Genomic DNA, 20,161 nt, shown 5'->3' with positions numbered 1-20,161 from the left:
GAGGGTATATCTTCCTTGGATGTCTGATCAAAGCAATCAATCTATCATTTTATTACTGCAGTATCTTGATGATCCCAAGACTAACATTGCTTCAAAGACAGGGCTCTTCTATACTTTATCACATCGATTGGAACACTGGCACAGCCGTTGAACTATATAGAATATACGAAATAATATAATTTTAATCAGCAATACAATCAGTTTCATTGTGCTCCCCATGACGCATATGCGCATCTTTTTCCCTTTCCGCATTATACAACACTTCCCAAACACTCTGGCCCTTACCCCCTTTCCCATCGTGGATCGGTTCAACCTGTGGTATAGGCCTATTTTTGGAGGAAGAAGATTGACTTTTCGTCCGATTACTCACCGAGGTATCTTGAATCCTTTCGGGGGTTGTGGATATTTTGGTCCATATCTTTTGGCCGACACACTTTGTTGCTCAGGGCGACTTTTTATAATTGCTATCATATCTATCCTTTAATATAAACATACAGTCTCTGAATTACAACTTTTATTAATCTGAACTTGCCGTGACCAATTATGTGACGCACTTTGTCTGAAAAATTTCTGCGGTATGGATTTCGTCCTCACCGTCTCCTACGATCAGAACTTCATCTGGTGATTCAATTCGGCATTCAAAAATTAGCCCGTACGTTTTAGGAACAATGGCCCCGTGATATTATTAGAAATTGTCGTGCATAACACCACTCTTCATCGATTTTCTTGAACAGTAAGATGCGTCCAGGGATGTCGATTTCACTCTGGCCATGACTTCTCTCACAGTTGAACTTCACATGAGCATACGTATCTTCATGCATAAGAATATAATGAGCGCAATGTAAATGCAAAGGACACATTCTGAATACCCTCACAGGTGGCTCTTCGATTTGTTTCTTATGCTCGCTCCCTATGAAACTATATCTTGTCCATATGAATACAGATAGAAATCCAAATCTCCCCTTAAACCAATGCACCTCTTCCTCCAACTCTCAGCAATGCAATCTTTTGCTCAGGACTAATTTCCACCTTGGGTAATTTCTTTCCCTTCCCCTCCTCTGGCAAACTCATGAATCCAATGCCTGCCAAATAAGCAAGATAATTTCCCATGATGTTTTCATCCAAATAACCACCTGCGCTTAGATCCTCACCCGTGAATTCTGTATCCGCTTTAAGTGACGCACCAGCATTGACATCGTCCATCTCTGGAGCAATGGTGTCAGCTGGGAGATCTGAGGTAGCGAAATGGTAAAGAGGCATAAGTGCATGTTGTTCCTTCTCCGGATTGTTATTCGCGGCGTATTCTACGAGTTTTTGACTCCAGACTGAATATTCGACTTCAGGGGCATCGTAACCATATGTTTCGAGTGTGGACAAGTATTGAGAAAATGTTAATCTGGGATGACTTGTAACTTGAGCGACACCAAGTGGTGTTTTAGCGGGGTGAAGAGCGCAGGCTATAACGACACGCGCGACGTGATTGACAGGGACTTGATTGACTGTGTTGGAGATGCGTGGACGGCAGGCGAGCTGAATGCACCCTTTCGCCATGCGGATCAGGAAATCATCTGTGTTGGTTACGCCAGAGGTCTTCTCACCGGTAATATAACCGGGTCGAACAACCGTACCGCGCAAACCGCGGGAACCGGCTGTGCGGACGAGATATTCGGCTACCCATTTTGATTGACCGTAGCCTGTCCCGAGACCCTTTGCTGAACCAGACAGATCGTCTTCTTCGGATACAGCGACACCAGATCTTGATTGTTGGACGAAGTGGTCTGTGTCAAGGACAGAGGTAGATGAGACGAAGGAGAGACGTTTGGGGATACCGGTTGCGCAAAGGGAAAGAATGTCGAGAGTTCCCTTTACGTTTGCAGGCTTGAGATTTTGATATGGGTAGACCCAATGGACTTGGGCTCCATTATGAATGATGACATTTGCGGTCTCGGAGATAGTCTTCCAATCTTCCGGGGAGAGACCTAGCTGGGGTTCCCCGAGATTACCAACGACGCAGGAGATGCGTGATTCCCAAGAAGGATCCCAAACTCCGTAGGCTTGGCAAGTTTGAATGACGCGATCGAGAGCTGCCTTAGAGTCGAGTGCTCGCACGTGAGCAATAACTTTGATCGGCTGAGAGCGGGAAAGGAGATCGCGCATCAGATAGGAACCAAGGAAACCAGTAGCACCTGTAAGGAAGACGGTAAGAGGTGTGGTTGAAGTGATCTTCTCATCCGCTGAGGGGAATGTCGATGGGAGGGTTTTGGCAAGGGCATGAGCGTCTCCTTCATAATCTTCTGCAACTTCTATTTCTTCCTTCACATCGCCATCGGATGATGATCTACGTGCGATTTCTGCGGCGAACCCTTTCAATGTTGGGTTTCGGAAGATGACACTCATGTTGATGTTAATACCGGTCCACTTTTTATTGACCTTGAAGAGCATTTGTTGTGCCAAGATACTATGGCCTCCAATGTCGAAGAATGAATCATCAGGATTGATTGTTCTTTCATCAATAGTAGGGATTAATGATCCCCAGATAGCTGCAACCTCTTTCTCACTATCTGAAAGCTCGGCATAAGCACCAACAGGTCTTGCTGCCTGTAATTGTGCAGCATCTGGGAATGGAAGCGCGGGCTTGTCCTTCTTTCCGTTTGGATTAAGGGGGAATTTTTCCAAAGGAATGATGACTTCTGGAATGGCGTAGGATGGCAGCTTAGTCTTGAGATACTTCTTGATATCTTCGCCGAGAGACCAAAATCTTCGAAGTCTTCCTTGAACTCCTTCACCACCGGAAGTGTCATCCTCGAGACCTAACTGCTCTAACCATTGCGCCCACTTTTGCATATCAGGTACGATGTAGCTGACAAGTGTTTGTTCTTCATCCTTATTTCTTCTTACCAAAGTGACATTATCCATAACCATGACATGATCTGAGAGGTATTTGTCGATTTCACCAAGTTCGATTCTGAAGCCACGGATCTTGACCTGATCATCTGCACGCCCAACACATTCAACGTCTCCAGTTTGAGTATATCGGCCTAAATCACCTGATCGATACATTCGATCTCTTGGGCCCTTATAAAATTCTCTCCAAGGTTCTTCGGATAAGGACTTTGCGTTCTTTGCATCTTCCTCGACCCACTTGGAGTTATCAACAAACCAACTGTCGACGAATTTGACCTTGTTGAGTTCGTCACTTCCAAGATAACCTTCAGCAAGCCCAGCAGCTCGAACGTAAATCTCGCCAATCTCTCCAATACCACAGATGCGGTTTCGATTTTCGCGATCAACGATAAGTAATTGGACGTCTTTCATTCCCTTACCAGCTGGAATCACATTTCCCATATTCTCCAAATATTGTGGATCCGAGGCTTGACTTGGGATCTCGTAGTAACTAACTGCGCGCTGTGTTTCAGTTGTTCCGTACATGTTCACAATGAACACATTTGGTGCCAATTTCTGAAGCGCCTTACAATCTCTCTTGATCAGAATATCTCCGACGAAAAAGGAGTGATGAAGAGCTGGGAATTCGGCGCTAGCTCCACCAACTAAAATTTGACCCATTGCGGGTGTCAAATGGGTAACCGTGGCACCGTGCTCTCTCATCCATTCAGCCAATCTTTCATGTTGAATATCATCCTTGGATGGAACCAGTAATTGAGCACCAAGGAAGAGAGGTGTAAAGATATCTCTTTGAATAGGATCATGAGCGATACCACTCAGCATTGTGAACTTGTCATTCTTAGACAAGCCAAATCTTTCAGCCATCCAGTCAAAGTAATATGCAAGAGAGTAATGTCTTCCTCGAACACCCTTTGGACGACCTTCTGAGCCGGAAGTGAATGACAAAGTTGGTGTAGAATCGGGTCCAACAATAACACCAGGACTCTTAGCCTTCAAGGATTGTTGGGCTTGGAAAGCATCCTTCCCTTGATCATCTCCACCGACTAAAGTTCCATCGTCCTTCAATTCAAGACCTGGAATGTAGGTCTTCAAATCCAGATTTTCGGCGATGAAATTGCGTACTTTCTCAGTTAACTCTCCCGCCTCTCTGGTAGCTTTGTCGATCACAACCAAAGCTCTTGGTCTTGCAACATCAAGGTAGATGTTTTGGCGATCGGGAGGATATGAAGGGTCAATAACTGAGAAAATAGCACCGGCTTTCAAGATACCCATGACAGTGACAACCAAGTCCACACCACGGTAACTATAAGACATGACGACTTCATTTCGTTGAACTCCACGCTCCACCAAATGATGAGCTAGGATATTTGAAGCTTCGTTGATTTGTCGGTAGGTGAATTCTCTCCTTGGGGAAGTAGCTGAGGCAGTTTCCACGACACAAAGTCTATCAGGATGAGCTTCAGCATTTGCAGTGAAGATATCTTGAATAGCACCACGGAAAGCAGACCAATGAAGATCTGATGTTGGATCTGGTAATTCGAAGTTTGTTGATGCCATGTTTGTTAGGTTTTTTTTTGAATGGTGGGGTTTGGAGGGGTAAAAGTTGAGCAAGATTTCAAATGATGCTTGAAATGTTCAGATTTGAGAAGGATTTCAACTACCTACTTCAAATCAAAACAGATTCCAATTACCGTTTATATGTTTCTCTACTCGAACTTTGTATGTTTGGATCAACGTATCCTCGAGGGGGGTTGAATCAGTCGTGGAGAGGTTTTCGTGATACTGTTGGGAGTGTGAATCACTGGTACGTTTTAAGACGATAAAATCAATTTATGTCTGTGAGATGTGGGAAGATAGGTTTCTAGGTATGAACTAAGGAGTAGCTTAAAAGAAAAAAGAGAAGAGCATAGGAAGGGAAAGGAAAGGAAGAGATATCGAGATATGTAGAGATCTTCTCGGGTTTTATAAAAAATTCAATTGTATGGAGAAAAGGATTGGGAGTCATACACACATGCATCCATCAATTTTCTGCCACTGCTCCAATACAGAAAAGTTGAGCCGAAGATCAACCGAGATTTTTCACCTCAAAATGTGACAAGTGAAGAAATCCCATTCCGTCATCGGACCATCACGTGGTCATTGTAGATACACCTCTTGAGTCTTGATAGTACATTGTATTGCGCACCATCGACCCTTGCCATTGAGATCTTCACAGAGTGGAGAAAGGAGAACGGAGAAAAGTTAATCAAGCCCTTCTCTTCTTAGATGGAACCAATCAAATTAGATGTGACCCTTGGTCTTTGCGGGTATACGCGTTCCACTTTAATTATTGGTCGGTGGCTCAAAATAGACTTGGAACCTGCACCTTGGAGGAAGAGGAGGCCAAGACACATGATTTTCTCCTATCTAGAATTATTCAAATGTCAAACATCTCCATTCTCGATTCCCGACAACTTTAATACTTTATTTCAATTTCTGTCCTTTCTCCACATTGTCTTCTTTCTAGATTCCTATCCATACTCAAACTACACTCCCTTGGCAGGTGAATCTACCGCAGCGAAGACTTTCCTCTCAAGAAAGTCGAGGATTCGGACGAAGTACTTCATTGTACGTACTTGCGTTTGATACACAGTCGGTATACGTCAGCTCATATAGAAGACAACTTTCATCAATCTTTTCGAGTCCAAACTTATCATTCAATTTTTCAATGTGGTACTAGAAAGCATTGGTCTTCTTCTTTAATAGATAATCTTTTTGTCTCTATTCTCTTTCTCATAATGCCTATTCAACGAACCTTCTTTGGGACACCCATACCTCATGTCCCCCCTCGTCGCATGGCCGTTCTTCTCGGCACCATTGCAATCTTCGCTGTTATTACATTAGTATTTACTCTACCCAACTCGATACCATCCGGCCCATCACTCGGCAGATTTACAGACCATCGCATGTCATTACCCAAACTTCCTAAACAATTACCTTCACCGAGTATCCTCAATCCATTCCGACAAGCAGCACATGCTCCACCGGTTCAGAAGAATAGTGAATACGGCGAGTCTAAATGGCATGCTAATTGGAATTGGTTGAGTCCATTTTCATCATCGGTGACTCTGGACGAGAATCGATCCCTACTACCACCTCTTGTTGAACGTCCAACCATTTACACATACTACGATCATACAATAGAAAAGGATAATGAGTTGAAAGACGCGGAGAATGCAGTCTTGGTTACTTGGAGAAGGGCATGGTGGGCGCAAGGCTTTAAACCCATCATTTTGAGTCCTGCGGAAGCCATGAACAACCCATTATATCCCGAGTTACAACGGCTTGAAGTCGAAAATTCCCTGAAAACAGATTTGACCAGATGGTTGGCTTGGGAAAACATGGGAACCGGATTACTTTGCAATTACCTTACGCTTCCAATGGGTCCCTACGAAGACCAAACTCTGAGCTACTTGAGAAGAGGAGTATATCCATTATTGACGAGATACGAAAAAATGGGAAGTGGTATCTTCGCGGGATCCAAGGCGGATATCACAGCAGCTGTCAAAGTGGCTTTAGCAAACCCAAGTTTGAAAGATGCCAAAGATTTCATTAGTGCTGTCCCAACGGATACTTTCGAAATCGACCCTTCCCATGATTCCTTAGCTTTTTATCAGACCAAAACCCTCGAGGAGAAATACCCACAAGTCGCGAAAGAGTATGAAGCGAATAAAGCAGCGGGTATGAAATTATTAAACAATCTGATGATATCTCATCTTCATCAAACATGGCAAAACATCTTTACCAAAGGGATTTCCGTGGTTAAACCGGAACCAGAACATATGTCGTATGTTGTCGAACCAGCTTTACAACTTGCTGAATATCTTGCACAATGCCCCGATTCGCCAATGCCAGCATCTTGCCCTCCAAATCGACCAAAGTGCAAGCCGTGTGTTGCTTCGTCTCCGATGACGATTACTACACCTGCTTTCTACCGCAATACATCAGGTCTTTATACCATTGGAACTGTTCCCCATCCTTACACAATGTCTACATTGACCAGCTTCCAAGAAAGTATTGATGTTCCGTGGATCAGACGAGAGTCTCCTCGTGATGCTTGGCTCTCCACACTTACTAAAGAACTTCTCGGTACAGGTGTTTCGGGTACTCCACGAATCATTAAATTCAAAGAGGCAGTCGCTAGTCCTCATGGAACGTCCCATTCCCTCTGGCTCACAGCCGAGAAGGAAGTTCCCTCAGATCTAGACTGGCATTTCGGCTTCACCATCCCTCGCAATGCAACTGACACAGGAAAATCAGAAACTCCAGTCCCAGGTCCAGAACGTAGACCAAAACCAGTTCACGATCCAAAAGACGGGCCAATACCCACTGAGGAGGATAAAAATAAGGAAGCACTTTTGTTGCAAAAAGCAAAAGCATTTGGTGGGAGCACTGCAAAGGAGGATTTGAAGATCAAAGGGGCTGTTGAGGCGTGGAACCTAGCCGATACAGAAGCGTGGAGATTTGCAAGGGCTTTCTTGGCGAGATCAAGAGTCGAGAGGTTAAAGTGGGAGGAGGAGGAGAAGAAATATGCTGGTGGTGCGGGGGCTGAGAGGGGAAAAGAGAGTGGATGGGGCAGATGGTTTGACGACAAATAAATGTATCGTTGAGAATTTGCAGAAGCTTTCTGCAGTGGAAGGATATACACAAAGAAAGTCTTTCATGTTTTGTGCACTTAAGCGAATCGAAGCGACATGTGTATGTCAATATTTTTTTACTGTACGATGGATAGATGTGGGGATATTGCTCGGAGTTCAGGGGTATGCAGAGCATTTGTGTACCAATACCATGTCAATATGAATGCCAGTCAGTACCAGCGTTTGTATTAAACCAAATATTTTAGGTTTCAAAACATGTTATCTTATTTTCACAATTAAAGAGACTCGATGATTTATGTATGATTTTATTAATATTCCTTTAGATATAAAGTCCCGCTCGCTACGCTAAAACGTTCACTTCAACTTCATTAACAGCAAAAACTTCCATCTCCTCCGCTCCGCTCTGGGTATCGCCGTATCCATTTATATCCATATAATACAATCGGTCGTTCGTAATTCGTGATGCATGTATGCAATTATCCATCCATCCAACCATGCGTCCATGCATGTGAAAAGGTAAAAGGGTATAGTACAGTACAATGTGGTGTGGTGTAAGATAAGAGAGGTAAGGTAATTTAGTATACAACAGTGTGATGACTACCCTTTCCATCAGTTCCTCTCATTCTGCGGGTTCCGGCTGCCTGTTTTCTTTGTTAATTTATATGTTCGAAGGAAGTGGGAGAGTGGAGTTGTATAGAGATATCATACCTTCAAGCCGGGTCTCCTGGTCAAACTTCCTCTCAATTTCAAAAGGGCACCGCTGATCTTGTCACCGACGCTGGGCTTGCGGTGGTGGTGGTGGACAGGCTGTGCGGTGGCGCCTGCGCGACGACGGTTACCCCATGTGCGTTGCTTGCGGTGGTGGGTGCTGTGGGTGGTGGTGTTTTCGTAGGTGCGACGGTGGGTTTTGGCGCCGCGGAGACGGGAGAGGAGGGAGGGCTTGGTGGTGACGGTTGTGGTTGTGTGGGCCATTTTAAGATTTAGGTCTTGGTTTGGTGGTGTTCTTGTGGTGGGTGTTTGTGGTAGTGTGTGGATTTGTGAGAGAGGTGAAGGTTGTGGAGTGTGAGATTGTGTTTCTTGTGGTATTGGTATGGAAGTAGTAGATTGATTTCGATAAGTTTTGATAAAAGAAGATAGAGTTCTTAATGCAGCTTTATCAGGTAACTGGTCGTCGTTTTTTATTCTGGGTACGATTTGTGTTTGTGAAGATGATGTTAATGGGATTGGAATTGTAACATGAGGGGACATTTCGGATGTCTTTATAGAAAGCGTTTGATGAATGTAGGAGTTCCTGAATTCAGGGAAATTGTGGGTTTAGGGACTTCAAACTGGGAAGAGTTGTTATCTGGATGTAATTTTGGCAACAGAGGTGAATGTGTGATATTGATAGAAGTGATCATCTATGTGATGTACATACATATGACGGCAAAGCAAGTTGTCAACGTTGATAAGGGAATATACAGGTATCAAGTCCTGGTCGGTTGCACGTCATACTGGAAGGGATTAAATAAATTCACGCGAATGAGAAGGAAGCAAGTTGTCTTGAGAGGATTATTTTCCGGAATTAGGTTGAAAATTGCTGGGGAAATGGTCTTGGCTGACGGTACTTCTGTCCTAGTTCTAAAAAGAATTTTCAGGGTCCTGTGGCTCATAATGTTTAAATTGCCTAGCAGGCAGAGATGACAGGATGGGGTTGATGGTTGATGGTTGATGGCTGATGGCTGATGGCTGATGGCTGATGCCTTTTTGAGTTTGGTGAGAATCGAGAGAGAAACTTGATTTTATGGAGGATTGGGGATGACGTCGGTTGGTTGTGGCGGGTGGCTGTGCTGAGAAATATATGTGGCTGGTGCGGAACATGTTGGATGAGAATGGGGAAGAAAAACAAGAACCAAAGAACCAAGAACCGAAATGACAATCAGATGTACCAACAGAAACTGGCAGGCAAGATATAAATAGATGCAGATACAGATGTAGATACAAATACAGATACAAGTGAACAGTGCAAACAAAGAATTGAGAAAAGAAAAGAATTTGTTATTGAGACTATTTAGACGATAGCAATAATAGAGGTCCCATGAGTAGCCCAACATATCTGAACAACGGTAACGTATAAAACTAGATGCAGACTCATTTCATGACTGCATGAGGTAGAGAGAGATACCTACTCGGTAGTGAGCAGATAATCCATAGCTGTGGGAGTACAAGATATGTGCCTAAAAGCATGCGGATTTGATCTTGACATTCGTTTCAATATGCCACGTTGAGGTCTGATGTATGAAACTAAAGCCATAATCATAATTCGTGCGATATCCAAATGTAAGATCAATAAAGGGATATCTGGATCTCTTATACTTTAACAGTCAAAGGTTAAGTAACAGCAATCCAGTCGTCAGTCGTCAATTTTACATGGCATTTCACAATCTCGATGTTCATCCGACGAGCCAAGCCTTCTCGGTAATGCTTCCGGCTCGACCCCTCCGATTACGTAGAAAGTCCGGTGGGCAAAGTCTGATGCAAGTTGAGCTCAGTCCGACTTTCTCAACCAATGAACTTCTATGCATCTAAACTCTTACCTCACTTACCTCACTTACCTCACTTACATCACTCACCCATCATGAGAGACCATTCTCGATCCCATAAAACTCCTTACATCATGGATCTCGACCCGAAAGGACCGAAATCTGTAGGAGCTACCCCTCCATAGAGTGTCAAGCATTGATATCATAATGTGCTTAACCAATCGCCCTCTTTTTGTATGGAGCGTTTCGGAGCTTTTGGTCCATTTTCTGATCGAGAAGTGTGTGGTGATCGTCACAGAGCTTTTGGAGAAGCTGCATCATACGGTTGATGAGTATAAGAAAAGATGAAGTTCTGCGTAAATTGGTTGAGAATTCTTTTTCCATAGACAATCATCCTTTAATCACTTTGCTACCATCAAATTCAATCATCAAACTTACTCAATCAACCCCATCTAAACACATTCAAACAATCAAATATGTCTGCAAGCAAGGGTCATTTCGAGCAGGGTACGTTGTGAAGATATCCCATCCCCATTTCCCCTCATGTTCGGCTCGACAAACTTCCAATACCCCTCACACCACCGTATCACGTCAACAATACACTGACATGAATATCTTACAGGTCATCAACCTCCCGTGTCCCACCAATCGTCCGCTCCAGGTCATCAAACCGAACTGCCAAAAGAAGCCATCAACGACCAACTCCCCACCGATGATGGAGGCTACCAACCATATCTCGCCGCCGGTAAACTAAAGGGCAAGAAAGCCTTCATCACCGGTGGAGATAGTGGAATTGGTCGTGCCGTCGCCATTTTATATGCCATGGAAGGAGCAGAAAGTTCCATCATCTATACACCCGAAGAAGAGAAAGATGCACAAGAAACCAAGAAGCTGGTTGAGGCCAAGGGAGGAAAGATACATTTGTTCTCGGCAGATTTGAAGAGCCAACAGGCTTGTAAAAATGTAGTCGAGAAAGCTAAGGAGGCTATGGGAAGAATCAACATTTTGGTCCTGAATCATGGTACTCAGATGATGGTGGAGACCATTGATGAGCTATCTGAGTATGTTTGAACCTCTCCTCCTACTTGGAGAATGTTTACATGATGCTAACGATGAAAATAGAGAGCAATGGATTAACACTTTTGATGTTAACATCCATCCATTCTTCTTCCTTTCCAAATACGTCCTCCCACAAATGTCCCGCGGTGATACAATCATCACCTGCGCTTCCGTGAACCCATACGTCGGTCGCCCAGATCTTCTCGAGTAAGTTTTCCCACTGTCCCTTTCTTCAAGCCCGCCACTAACAATTCTCCAGTTATACTTCCACCAAAGGTGCCATCGTAGCCTTCACCCGCGCTCTTTCCAACCAACAAATCAGCAAAGGTATCCGCGTCAACGCCGTCTGTCCCGGCCCCATCTGGACCCCTCTTATCCCCGCAACCATGAACGAGAAAGCACAAAAAGAATTCACATCTCCCATGGGTCGTCCCGGTCAACCATCAGAATGCGCTACTTGTTTTGTATTCTTGGCGAGTGCGGATAGTAGTTTTATTAGTGGTCAAAGTTTGCACCCTAATGGAGGTGTGCAGGTTGGTTCTTAGACGAATGGGAGGCTTGTGCTTAATGAATGAGGGGTTATGATATCAATATAATGAAATATTACTTCAATGAATACCTAATCACGTCCTGTAGCGTTTACCGTGAAAATTATGTTGTCTTTCATGTGTAATCCTCAAGATGTCTAATCCCATAGCCAAATAAATCATCAAGTTGGGCTACATTACCTTTATTCTCGGTAGGCGGCCTGGCTTCCCTCGCCTCCCCTCTATTTACAAATACAAGTTCTCATCTTCGACTTCATTTACCAATGGCGATGTTGCTTGTGCAGAAGTTCAAAAAGATATTATGTTTGATGGCTATCTGATACCTGTATGTGTACTGTACCATGTACGTACAATCACAGAGGCTCGTGATTTGTTATGCAATTCATATGATATTACTACACAGAAATCTAAATTTCTAGGGAGATCCTCTTGTATCAATAGCAAGGTTCTATCTCGTTTTACAAATTATAGTCTGATATATTAAATTGCACAGTGTACTCATAAATTCAAGCCTATTAGACTATATTTTCCCTATCCTACGCCCCATCCTCCTTCTTCCCACCTCTGCCATAAGCTAAGCTTTCTTCCACTCAAAATGTCTCTTCCCAGTCTCCGGTTCCCCCACCTCGTCGTCCAGCTTCTTACTATCAAACATGTGTTTCCCAAAATAATCCAACTCCGCCTCGTAGAACTGCGTCGGCAATTCCATGTTCCCGCTATACTTGAGATACTCCAGTGTAGCTGAGATACTCGGCGTGATGGCATTGTACTCTACGCTTTTGAGTACGATGCGCTTAAGGGGTTCAAATCCGGAGGTTAGTTCGGAGACGATGGGAGAGGCGTAGAGAAGGTCTGGGGTTTCTGATTTGGTGGAAGAGGAGGAAGAAGTGTAGATTTGAGAGAGGAGAGAAGAAATGTGGTCGCTTTGAATGATACAGCCCGCGCGCCAGATCTTGACGATATTGCTATAGTCGATGTTCCACTTATTCTGACGGTTGGCTTTATCAATGATACTCATGCCTTGGACATAAGATGCTAGACAGGTTGTATAAACTGCTTTTCTTAAATCCTCTATGATACTTTCTTTCTCCTGCTCATTCTTATCTGTGATCTTTGAGGGTTTGAATGAATCATGGAATGCTTCGTTGACCTGTTGTCTATGTCCACGATAGGCTGATACGATGCGGAGATAGTGGGCAGTGGAGAGAGTTGGGGCTGGCACGTGAAGAGAAGTGGCTTGAGTGTTGGACCAGATGCCGGTTCCTTCTGATCCATCAATATCTTGGACAACTTTGTCTTGAACATCTGCTAGGACGTGGTTTCCGGATTTATCTTTTTGTTCGCAAATATCTGCGCCGATTTTTACGAGGAAGGTGTTTTTCTATCAATATCGGTTAGTGAGTGAAATTGATGGACTATAGGAGTGAGAACAACACATACCAATTCCCCTTGAGCAGACCACTTCTCAAATACCTTCCCAATATCATCATATCTCATTCCTAGATGTTTATTCATAAAAGTCCACGCTTCGCTAATCGCACTCATCATTCCATGCTCAATTCCATTATGAATCATCTTCACATAATGTCCCGCACCACCTTCTCCAATTCTCGCTACACACGGTGATCCATCCTTTGCTTTCGCAGCCATTTTTTCCAGTAAAGGCATGACGATGTTTAAAGCTTGTTCTTGACCTCCTGGACACATACTTGGTCCTCGTCGGGCAGCTTGGTAACCTCCCGATACACCACATCCGATATAATACACACCTTGTGCGACCAATTTTCCCTGTCTCCGTTGTGTGTTATTCCAATTTTCATTCGAGCAATCGATTATTATATCTCCTTTCTCTAGATATGGATGAAGTCCCTCGACGACAGTATCCCCTACCGTTCCATGTGGTAGGGAAAAGAATATTACTTTTGGAGAAGAGAGGGAATCGCAAAGAGATTTGTATTCAGTATGTTTGGATAGAGTTCCAGAAGTGATATTTTGGTTTTTGGCAGATTGGATGAGGGAATCAACGGTGGAAGAGGAGGGGTCTTGAATAGAAACTGAGATTCCCTTTTCAGCGAGGAGAAGTGTCATTCCTCCTCCCATGGAACCGGCTCCAATCATTCCTACCTGTGGATTGTTAGATACGTTTTGAAGATTAAGATATGAAGTGGTGATAACTTGCCTTTGTGATTTCCATGGTGACTGTGTTTGCTTGTGTAGCGAGGCAAATATAATAACTTTGTTATTAAGAGAGGTATGATATGAGAAATATGAGAGTAAAGATCAACAAATTGATCAAAAGAGATATGAAAGGAAAGACATCATGGAATATATCAGACTTAACTATTCAATTCTAATCCAGCTAGAAGACACCCTGCATTGATTGAGTGCCTATCTAGTATGACGGGAGCTCTTCTCCGAAGCCCTTCAACGTCACTAATTATGACGTAGACGTATATTTTATTAAGCCAATTGATATCGAGTAGTCGGGCCTACCTTCTGATGCTTTAGATAACAGGACGCATCTCGATATCGATGCTCACAAACGATGAGTTGTGCGCTCTTGCTCCTTTGAATACCCAATTGGAAAATTTTGAGATATATACAAAATGCCAAGATCAAGTAACTATACATCTATATGTTATGTTTGCTCTATCGACGTCACTTGAGATGAGAGGGTGCTTATGTAACACAGGACATACATCCGCCGGTAATCCACCGGTGATCTTGTAACTTACCCCTTCATTTGGGAAACGAGTGCATATGATCAACCCCACTCTTTCGACGGAAATACAACCTACATACCATAACTAGTAATTAGTAAATGTCGACAGTGTATATAACCTCGATCTCAATCCCTTCAAACTTACCTTGTCCCCTTCATCACCTTTTAAGCAAATCAGCTCACGATATTCCCCATCATTCAAAACACAATTGATCGTCATAGAATTCTCCATCTCTACCGGTAATTCAGAAATACCTCGGTTCACGTCTCGAATTTGGCCCCGCGAAAAGGCGGGTACCTGACATCTTCCTCATGCGTGTTCTGCGTAGGGCTTTGGAATGTCAATTCACATAAGGTAACCATACAAGGTAAAGGAATTGCGTTTTCTCACAAGGCTGTTTATTACTGGACAAGTCGAGTACTTAAAACTACTTGAGATGTGTCACATATGTTCATAAAAACGCCAGAAGGGAAAAGATCCTTCTGGCCGATGAATGAAGTGTGGTAAGCTGGAGCTAGTGGTAATGGCAGTGGGAGGTACGGGACGAAGCTTTAATGTATAGTAGTTTGACAATTGGCATGTGTTAAGATCTTCCTTTTTGTCTTTCTTTCTTTCTTTCTTTCTTTCTTTCTTTCTTCGATTCGGTTCCTTCTTCCTCCTTGATAGAAAACAATCCCATCCAATCCAACAACAGATTCTCTACAAAGAAAACCTACCCAGTGCATTCCATAGCTATAGCTATTGGAAAGAGAGAAGCAATTGTCCTTCAATAAACCAGCAAGCCCGCTCAAAACCCCACCATAAATAACCTCAGAGTTTCCCAATCCGGAATTCCTCCAAAACCCTCCAAACCCCTCAAATCCCCAAAGATGGCACCTGTCAAACCCTTTTGGTCTCAACCTTCCCACCCACATATCCAAGAAGTAATCTACGGCGAGGATGAAAATGGATATACCACCAAATCCATCTCCAAAGTTTCTCTTCCTCCTTTTGCTGTTTTTGCAAAATTGGTATTTTTCCCCACCAACATAACTACTGCCCGAATCCATATCTTGAGTAGTTGCTAACCACAATCTCAGGAATTTCCACCATGTACCGATGCCCCAGAAGCTACTTATGCTACTGTCCAAACAGGTGCAGACACACATTTGAATCTCAATTCAGATTTATTGTACATCAATCATTCCTGTGAACCTTCTCTCGTATGTTTCCTCTGCCTACTCCCCCCTCTCTCGGTCCTCGGTCCTCCTCTAAACCATCCCCGTAGATCTTTGACGTGCAAAACCGCACCATCCTCACCTCCCACACCGGCCTCACTGTAGGCCAAGAACTAACTTTCTTCTACCCTTCTACCGAATGGTCCATGTCCCAGCCATTTCCCTGCAACTGTGCTACTGCCTCTTGCGTGGGAGAGATCAGTGGGGCGGGACAGATGAGCGCTAAAGCTTTAGAAGGAAAATGGCTGAGCGCTCACATTCGACGGGCTTTAGAGGAGAAGAGAGATGGAAATGGAATTGGTAACGTGATGAAAAATGGAGAGAAGAGTATCAATGGAAAGTTAAACGGCGTTAATGGAGAGAAGTCAAATGGAGAAGTTAATGGAGAGGGAGAAATAAATGGACGACGTGGCGTCACGAGTAGGGAAATGAGCGGAGAGATGGGTGGGGATACTTTGTAGACGACGCGGGGGTGATTGAGAGGAGGTTTCCTTGCGTTCCAGTTTTTGATTTTTGACTTTTTAGTGTTTTGTCCTTCAACAGGATTATGCGAGTTTGGTATGTTGGGATTTAACATCCCGTTGGTATCACATCACATCACGTCATATTATATCGGTATACAACTGTGTTGTTTAGCAAATTACAAATTTGATTCTCTTCTGCCTATCTATGTACTGTGATGCAACCCGAGTAAGTGTCCCTCGTGAGGATAGAGATACAAAGCCCTAGTTCCACATCATGCCATTCAGTAGCCATATACCAAAAGGCGAACCTAACGAAAATCAAAACAACGTAACGCAAATAGTGTTGAAGTAAACCCTTCCCGTTTCAAAGCCTTTCGTCATCGTTCGTAAGTGAGCATGGTCCAACTGGTCAGCAAGTAGCCATCCTTGTTGTTCCCAAGCCCTGTCTCATCTGGTATATGAATTGTCAACGAAGTCTCAGATAAAAAAACATATCATCAGCTGTGCACCAGATGCTATGCGATCAAGTCCCACTTGAAAGCCGTCAAACATCCACCACGATCCCCGCCTAATGCACTCATCCCAATTTTCGAAGCACAATCTCTCATAATCCTCCAGCATATTCTCCCACCTTCCCTGCAAATTAAGTATCCATTCAAACATTATCACCATTCCCAATTGATCAGACCAGATGTGAAATCGGGCTGTCTATTTGTCCACACCGTTGTCTCACAACCCTGACCAACCAGGCAAGATGTGATGGAAAAAAAAGCACAAAATAAACTCACAAAACGAGCAAAAACAAGCTTGTAGATATCGTTCTGGGTTATTGGCACATCCTTTCGTACCGTGCATTCCATTATTATCCTCCAAAGATATAAGCAAAGTGCGGCATCAACATGAAATAAGAAACACAGCAAGTCGATCAACTCGGACGGTGGCTTCTGGAAGCATAAATGCTGCTAATTTTCAATCGAAATCCGTCCAAGCAAGACCGTCTGCTATATTTCGAAAGCGAAATATTAAGATAGGAGCACAAGAAAACGGTCGCATAAGTAATTAATCAGGTAATAACAGCAAAACTCCGAATCGAAAACCCCGCGACAAAATTGTAGGATGGGTATCTTAACAACGTGTAGTCTGAATCGAGTGAAAGTATATGAAATCTTAGTGGGATGAGTTCTAGTGATGTCTCATGCCGACATCATACATGGTCTCGTCCCATCTGAAATCGTTGGTTAGCAAAAAGAAGACAAATTTCTTAAAATTCGATCAGGTCGCCATTGCCCACATTATCGTAAAATGTTTGGGGTGGAGAAGATTCTTGAACTGACTGTAATTCATCCAGATCCATCATCGAGTCATCTTGGTCCATTAGATTTCTAGGCTGAGCAGAAACTCTTACCTCCAAACCTTCAACGCCAAGGGTTGGGGATGATTGGCTCAATGATATGGGTCTAGATGATAGGTTAATTAGAGGCAAGGACGTTGATGCCCTATTGAGGGTCTGTAGTTTCTGTGAGAACTCCTCTTCCTCCGTTCCATGCTCTGAGCTTTGCTCATCCTCATCCGATGTGAGAAGTCCTTCCAAGAGCTCCTTATTCTCTTGATCGTCGGTCTTACGCTTTTCACGTGAAGCAAAAGTTTCTTTGTTGATGTCTTTGCTATCCTTATGCTTGTGGTTACGGTAGAGAATAGGTTCTGGGTCAGGGAAATATGGAAGACGCCTGCTTAATTCTTCCAATCTTGCCTTGCTTGGAGACGGGTTCTTCTTCCACTTTCGATTGAGAGGAGCAAAGCCTGAATCACTTGTAGATCCGGATAATGTTTGCACGGCAGCGACGAAGTTATTGACTGTCTTCTCTCTTAATAATCCAACATGCTGAACAATATTTCGAAGGTGCTCAGGCTGGGCCTGTTCTCTGAGCTTGATCGGGCTACCTGCCAGCATGCCTTGGTAGACTTCACTATCTTCAGCAAACGTGTCGTGGTCGAGGACAGATGGTGAGCCTGCGTCCACTTTGTGCATTCTCCTGGTCCTGTCTGGATCAGTATGGTTACACACTAGCCGCAATCTTGGTGTCGATTGGGCCAAGGGACTAGAAGTAAGTAGTGAGTCTAGATCATCGAAGTCTCTGTTGCTTTGGTGGGCTGAAGACTTCTTAGTTGCGCGATCGATACTTGGAAATTTTGGCGCGGATCCAATTTCAGGCATCTGGTTACTGAAGGTTGAAAGTTGCATAACTTGCTCACTTGAACTTGGTGGCTCGGTAAATGGGTCTGTGAGTGCAGAATTCTGACTGTGGAAAGATCTTACATCACTGTTAAGTGGCTTTCTGGGAATTTTGAGATTCTCTGTCATCTTTTGCAGCCTGGAATTTTCCTTCAAGTTTTGTACTATCAGAGACAATTAGCTTCGCCAATTTTGGATGAAAGGGATCATCATTTAGGCCTACCTTCATTAAGTCTCAGGTCTGTGCCATTAAGAGATTCCGAGCGTCTATCAGGTTGTTCTTGAATTGTTGGTGGGTTGACGAAGGGCGGCTGAACCAAATGATTTTCTTGGCTATTATCATTCTTCCTACGGCGAAAGCTTCCTTGTAATACATTTTTAACCTTAAGAAAAGTCCCGGCCTTTAATCTTCTCTTTTTTTCGACGACCAAAGTATTTGTCGATCCTGGTTTGAGTTCTTCCATTGCCTTGAATGTTTGCGCAACAGAAGTATTAATTGTATTTGGATCAGAAGGACTGACAATTAAGCGTGATTGCTCGTCAAGACCGCCCGATGCCCGAAGAATTGGTCCTTTTGGGAATCTTCGAGTTTGAGACTCCTTGGTTGGGCTTCTACGGCGAGATGTCTTATTCAACGCGGTCTGTCTCTTGGAAGATTTTCTAGGAATAGGGGGCGCTGGATTCTTTCTTGAGTGCAATGAAGGTTTGGCGGTCCCATTAAAGTCAGTATCGGTGACTGTACTCTTGCCCGTGATACACATCTCGTTCTCACTAAAATTGAGACTGGGCAATTGTGGTAAGGCGTTCTCGACGGCCATGGGCTTATCGCGTGGCTCATTGATGGCAATCTCATCTGTCGATCCACCATTGTCCTCACTCGGGGTCTCTCCGACTGATTGCTGTTCTTCGGTGCCGGCCGGAGAGTGAAAGGCCGACAACTGGCGCGTGCTTGACTCTGTTGATAGTCTTGTATTAGCTTTACTTCCAAGTTGATAGCATCTAAGGTAATTTGAGAAACACAGTAAGTTCAAATCGGACTACTGGACGGTGGGATGGCCAAGCGTGATTGAAGACGTGGGGACATGATTGAACATGAAAGTGGAGTACATGCGTGTAAATGAATTGGCATTTGAGGTTTGAGGAAATAGAATAGATCAACTTACCTCTGTTGCTAGCTCTACTCTTATTTGCTTTGATTTGCTGGTTGTTTCTAAGAGAAGCAAACGAGCCCATCAGAGCGTTTTTCTTCTTCTTCCCGTAAGTCTCCATGGTGGGGAATTACGGAGATTTGTCGTGGGCGAAAAATTGATCGTATGCGGGATGCGATAAATTATAGTCGGGAAGGGTAGATAGAGGCGGTGACAGTGGCTAGATACTTTTGGTAGTGAACGATGTTAGTTAAGGCAAGATCGACGGAGCTTGAAATTGATGGCAGCGAGGGAAGGAGGGAATGGATCAAGGGGTAGCATATAGATTTAATTGGGATCTCATGAAATCTTCAGAGATCCATTGATCGTGCAAACGTTTCTCATTGATTTTCAGCTTGAGAATGATGTTTGCCGAAAGTGCGGATAAGAAAGCAAGATTTCGTTCGTTATAGGATCGAACGCAGAGTCTCTGCGTTCGAAGGACGAAAAACAACAATGGTTGCATGTGCGATATCAGCGCAAGGCTCTTATGCGCATGATATCGCAGAATCTGCTGGCAATAATGGGGTTGTTCGAGTGAGGATGCGAAATGGAAGAGTAGGGGTAAGATTGTCGCGATCTTACCTCAAAAGAGTTGGGCGATTGTCTTTGATGGGAGCTGTAAAAGGAGCACTTTCGTCTTATCAGTTTAGCAGTAGTTTTGGAA

The 20,161-nt window shown here is 43.8% G+C and overlaps 8 protein-coding genes across 8 annotated transcripts; 3 read left to right on the top strand and 5 right to left on the bottom strand.

Annotated features, from left to right (window-relative positions):
- Positions 1-181: 181 nt before the first annotated feature.
- EAE97_011774 (uncharacterized protein) lies at positions 182-471 on the bottom strand (the record flags this gene model as incomplete). The annotated part of the gene is made up of 2 exons (XM_038882289.1): positions 182-326; positions 371-471. 2 exons carry the CDS (start codon positions 469-471, stop codon positions 182-184), a joined length of 246 nt encoding a protein of 81 aa, XP_038726899.1.
- Positions 472-963: 492 nt separating this feature from the next.
- On the bottom strand, positions 964-4,461 carry EAE97_011773 (uncharacterized protein; the record flags this gene model as incomplete). Its single annotated transcript, XM_038882288.1, has 1 exon — positions 964-4,461. The coding sequence occupies one exon, from the start codon at positions 4,459-4,461 to the stop codon at positions 964-966; it is 3,498 nt and encodes a 1,165-aa protein (XP_038726898.1).
- Positions 4,462-5,681: 1,220 nt separating this feature from the next.
- EAE97_011772 (uncharacterized protein) lies at positions 5,682-7,541 on the top strand (the record flags this gene model as incomplete). Its single annotated transcript, XM_038882287.1, has 1 exon — positions 5,682-7,541. One exon carries the CDS (start codon positions 5,682-5,684, stop codon positions 7,539-7,541), a length of 1,860 nt encoding a protein of 619 aa, XP_038726897.1.
- A 575-nt stretch (positions 7,542-8,116) lies between these two features.
- EAE97_011771 (uncharacterized protein) lies at positions 8,117-8,789 on the bottom strand (the record flags this gene model as incomplete). The annotated part of the gene is made up of 2 exons (XM_038882286.1): positions 8,117-8,182; positions 8,250-8,789. The coding sequence occupies 2 exons, from the start codon at positions 8,787-8,789 to the stop codon at positions 8,117-8,119; spliced, it is 606 nt and encodes a 201-aa protein (XP_038726896.1).
- Positions 8,790-10,539: 1,750 nt separating this feature from the next.
- On the top strand, positions 10,540-11,667 carry EAE97_011770 (uncharacterized protein; the record flags this gene model as incomplete). Its single annotated transcript, XM_038882285.1, has 4 exons — positions 10,540-10,570; positions 10,686-11,124; positions 11,186-11,329; positions 11,382-11,667. The coding sequence occupies 4 exons, from the start codon at positions 10,540-10,542 to the stop codon at positions 11,665-11,667; spliced, it is 900 nt and encodes a 299-aa protein (XP_038726895.1).
- Positions 11,668-12,244: 577 nt separating this feature from the next.
- On the bottom strand, positions 12,245-13,864 carry EAE97_011769 (uncharacterized protein; the record flags this gene model as incomplete). Its single annotated transcript, XM_038882284.1, has 3 exons — positions 12,245-13,051; positions 13,111-13,790; positions 13,846-13,864. 3 exons carry the CDS (start codon positions 13,862-13,864, stop codon positions 12,245-12,247), a joined length of 1,506 nt encoding a protein of 501 aa, XP_038726894.1.
- Positions 13,865-15,262: 1,398 nt separating this feature from the next.
- On the top strand, positions 15,263-16,071 carry EAE97_011768 (uncharacterized protein; the record flags this gene model as incomplete). The annotated part of the gene is made up of 3 exons (XM_038882283.1): positions 15,263-15,403; positions 15,473-15,595; positions 15,661-16,071. The coding sequence occupies 3 exons, from the start codon at positions 15,263-15,265 to the stop codon at positions 16,069-16,071; spliced, it is 675 nt and encodes a 224-aa protein (XP_038726893.1).
- A 1,264-nt stretch (positions 16,072-17,335) lies between these two features.
- Positions 17,336-19,576, bottom strand: EAE97_011767 (uncharacterized protein; the record flags this gene model as incomplete). Its single annotated transcript, XM_038882282.1, has 3 exons — positions 17,336-18,471; positions 18,531-19,262; positions 19,471-19,576. The coding sequence occupies 3 exons, from the start codon at positions 19,574-19,576 to the stop codon at positions 17,336-17,338; spliced, it is 1,974 nt and encodes a 657-aa protein (XP_038726892.1).
- Between the last annotated feature and the right edge of the window lie 585 nt (positions 19,577-20,161).

The sequence above is a fragment of the Botrytis byssoidea genome (genome assembly GCF_014898295.1).
Source record: "Botrytis byssoidea strain MUCL 94 chromosome Unknown BBYS_041, whole genome shotgun sequence".
Lineage (NCBI taxonomy): Eukaryota > Fungi > Ascomycota > Leotiomycetes > Helotiales > Sclerotiniaceae > Botrytis > Botrytis byssoidea.
The sequence above is the reverse complement of the archived record's forward strand: the minus strand, read 5'-3'. Positions and strand labels throughout refer to the sequence as shown.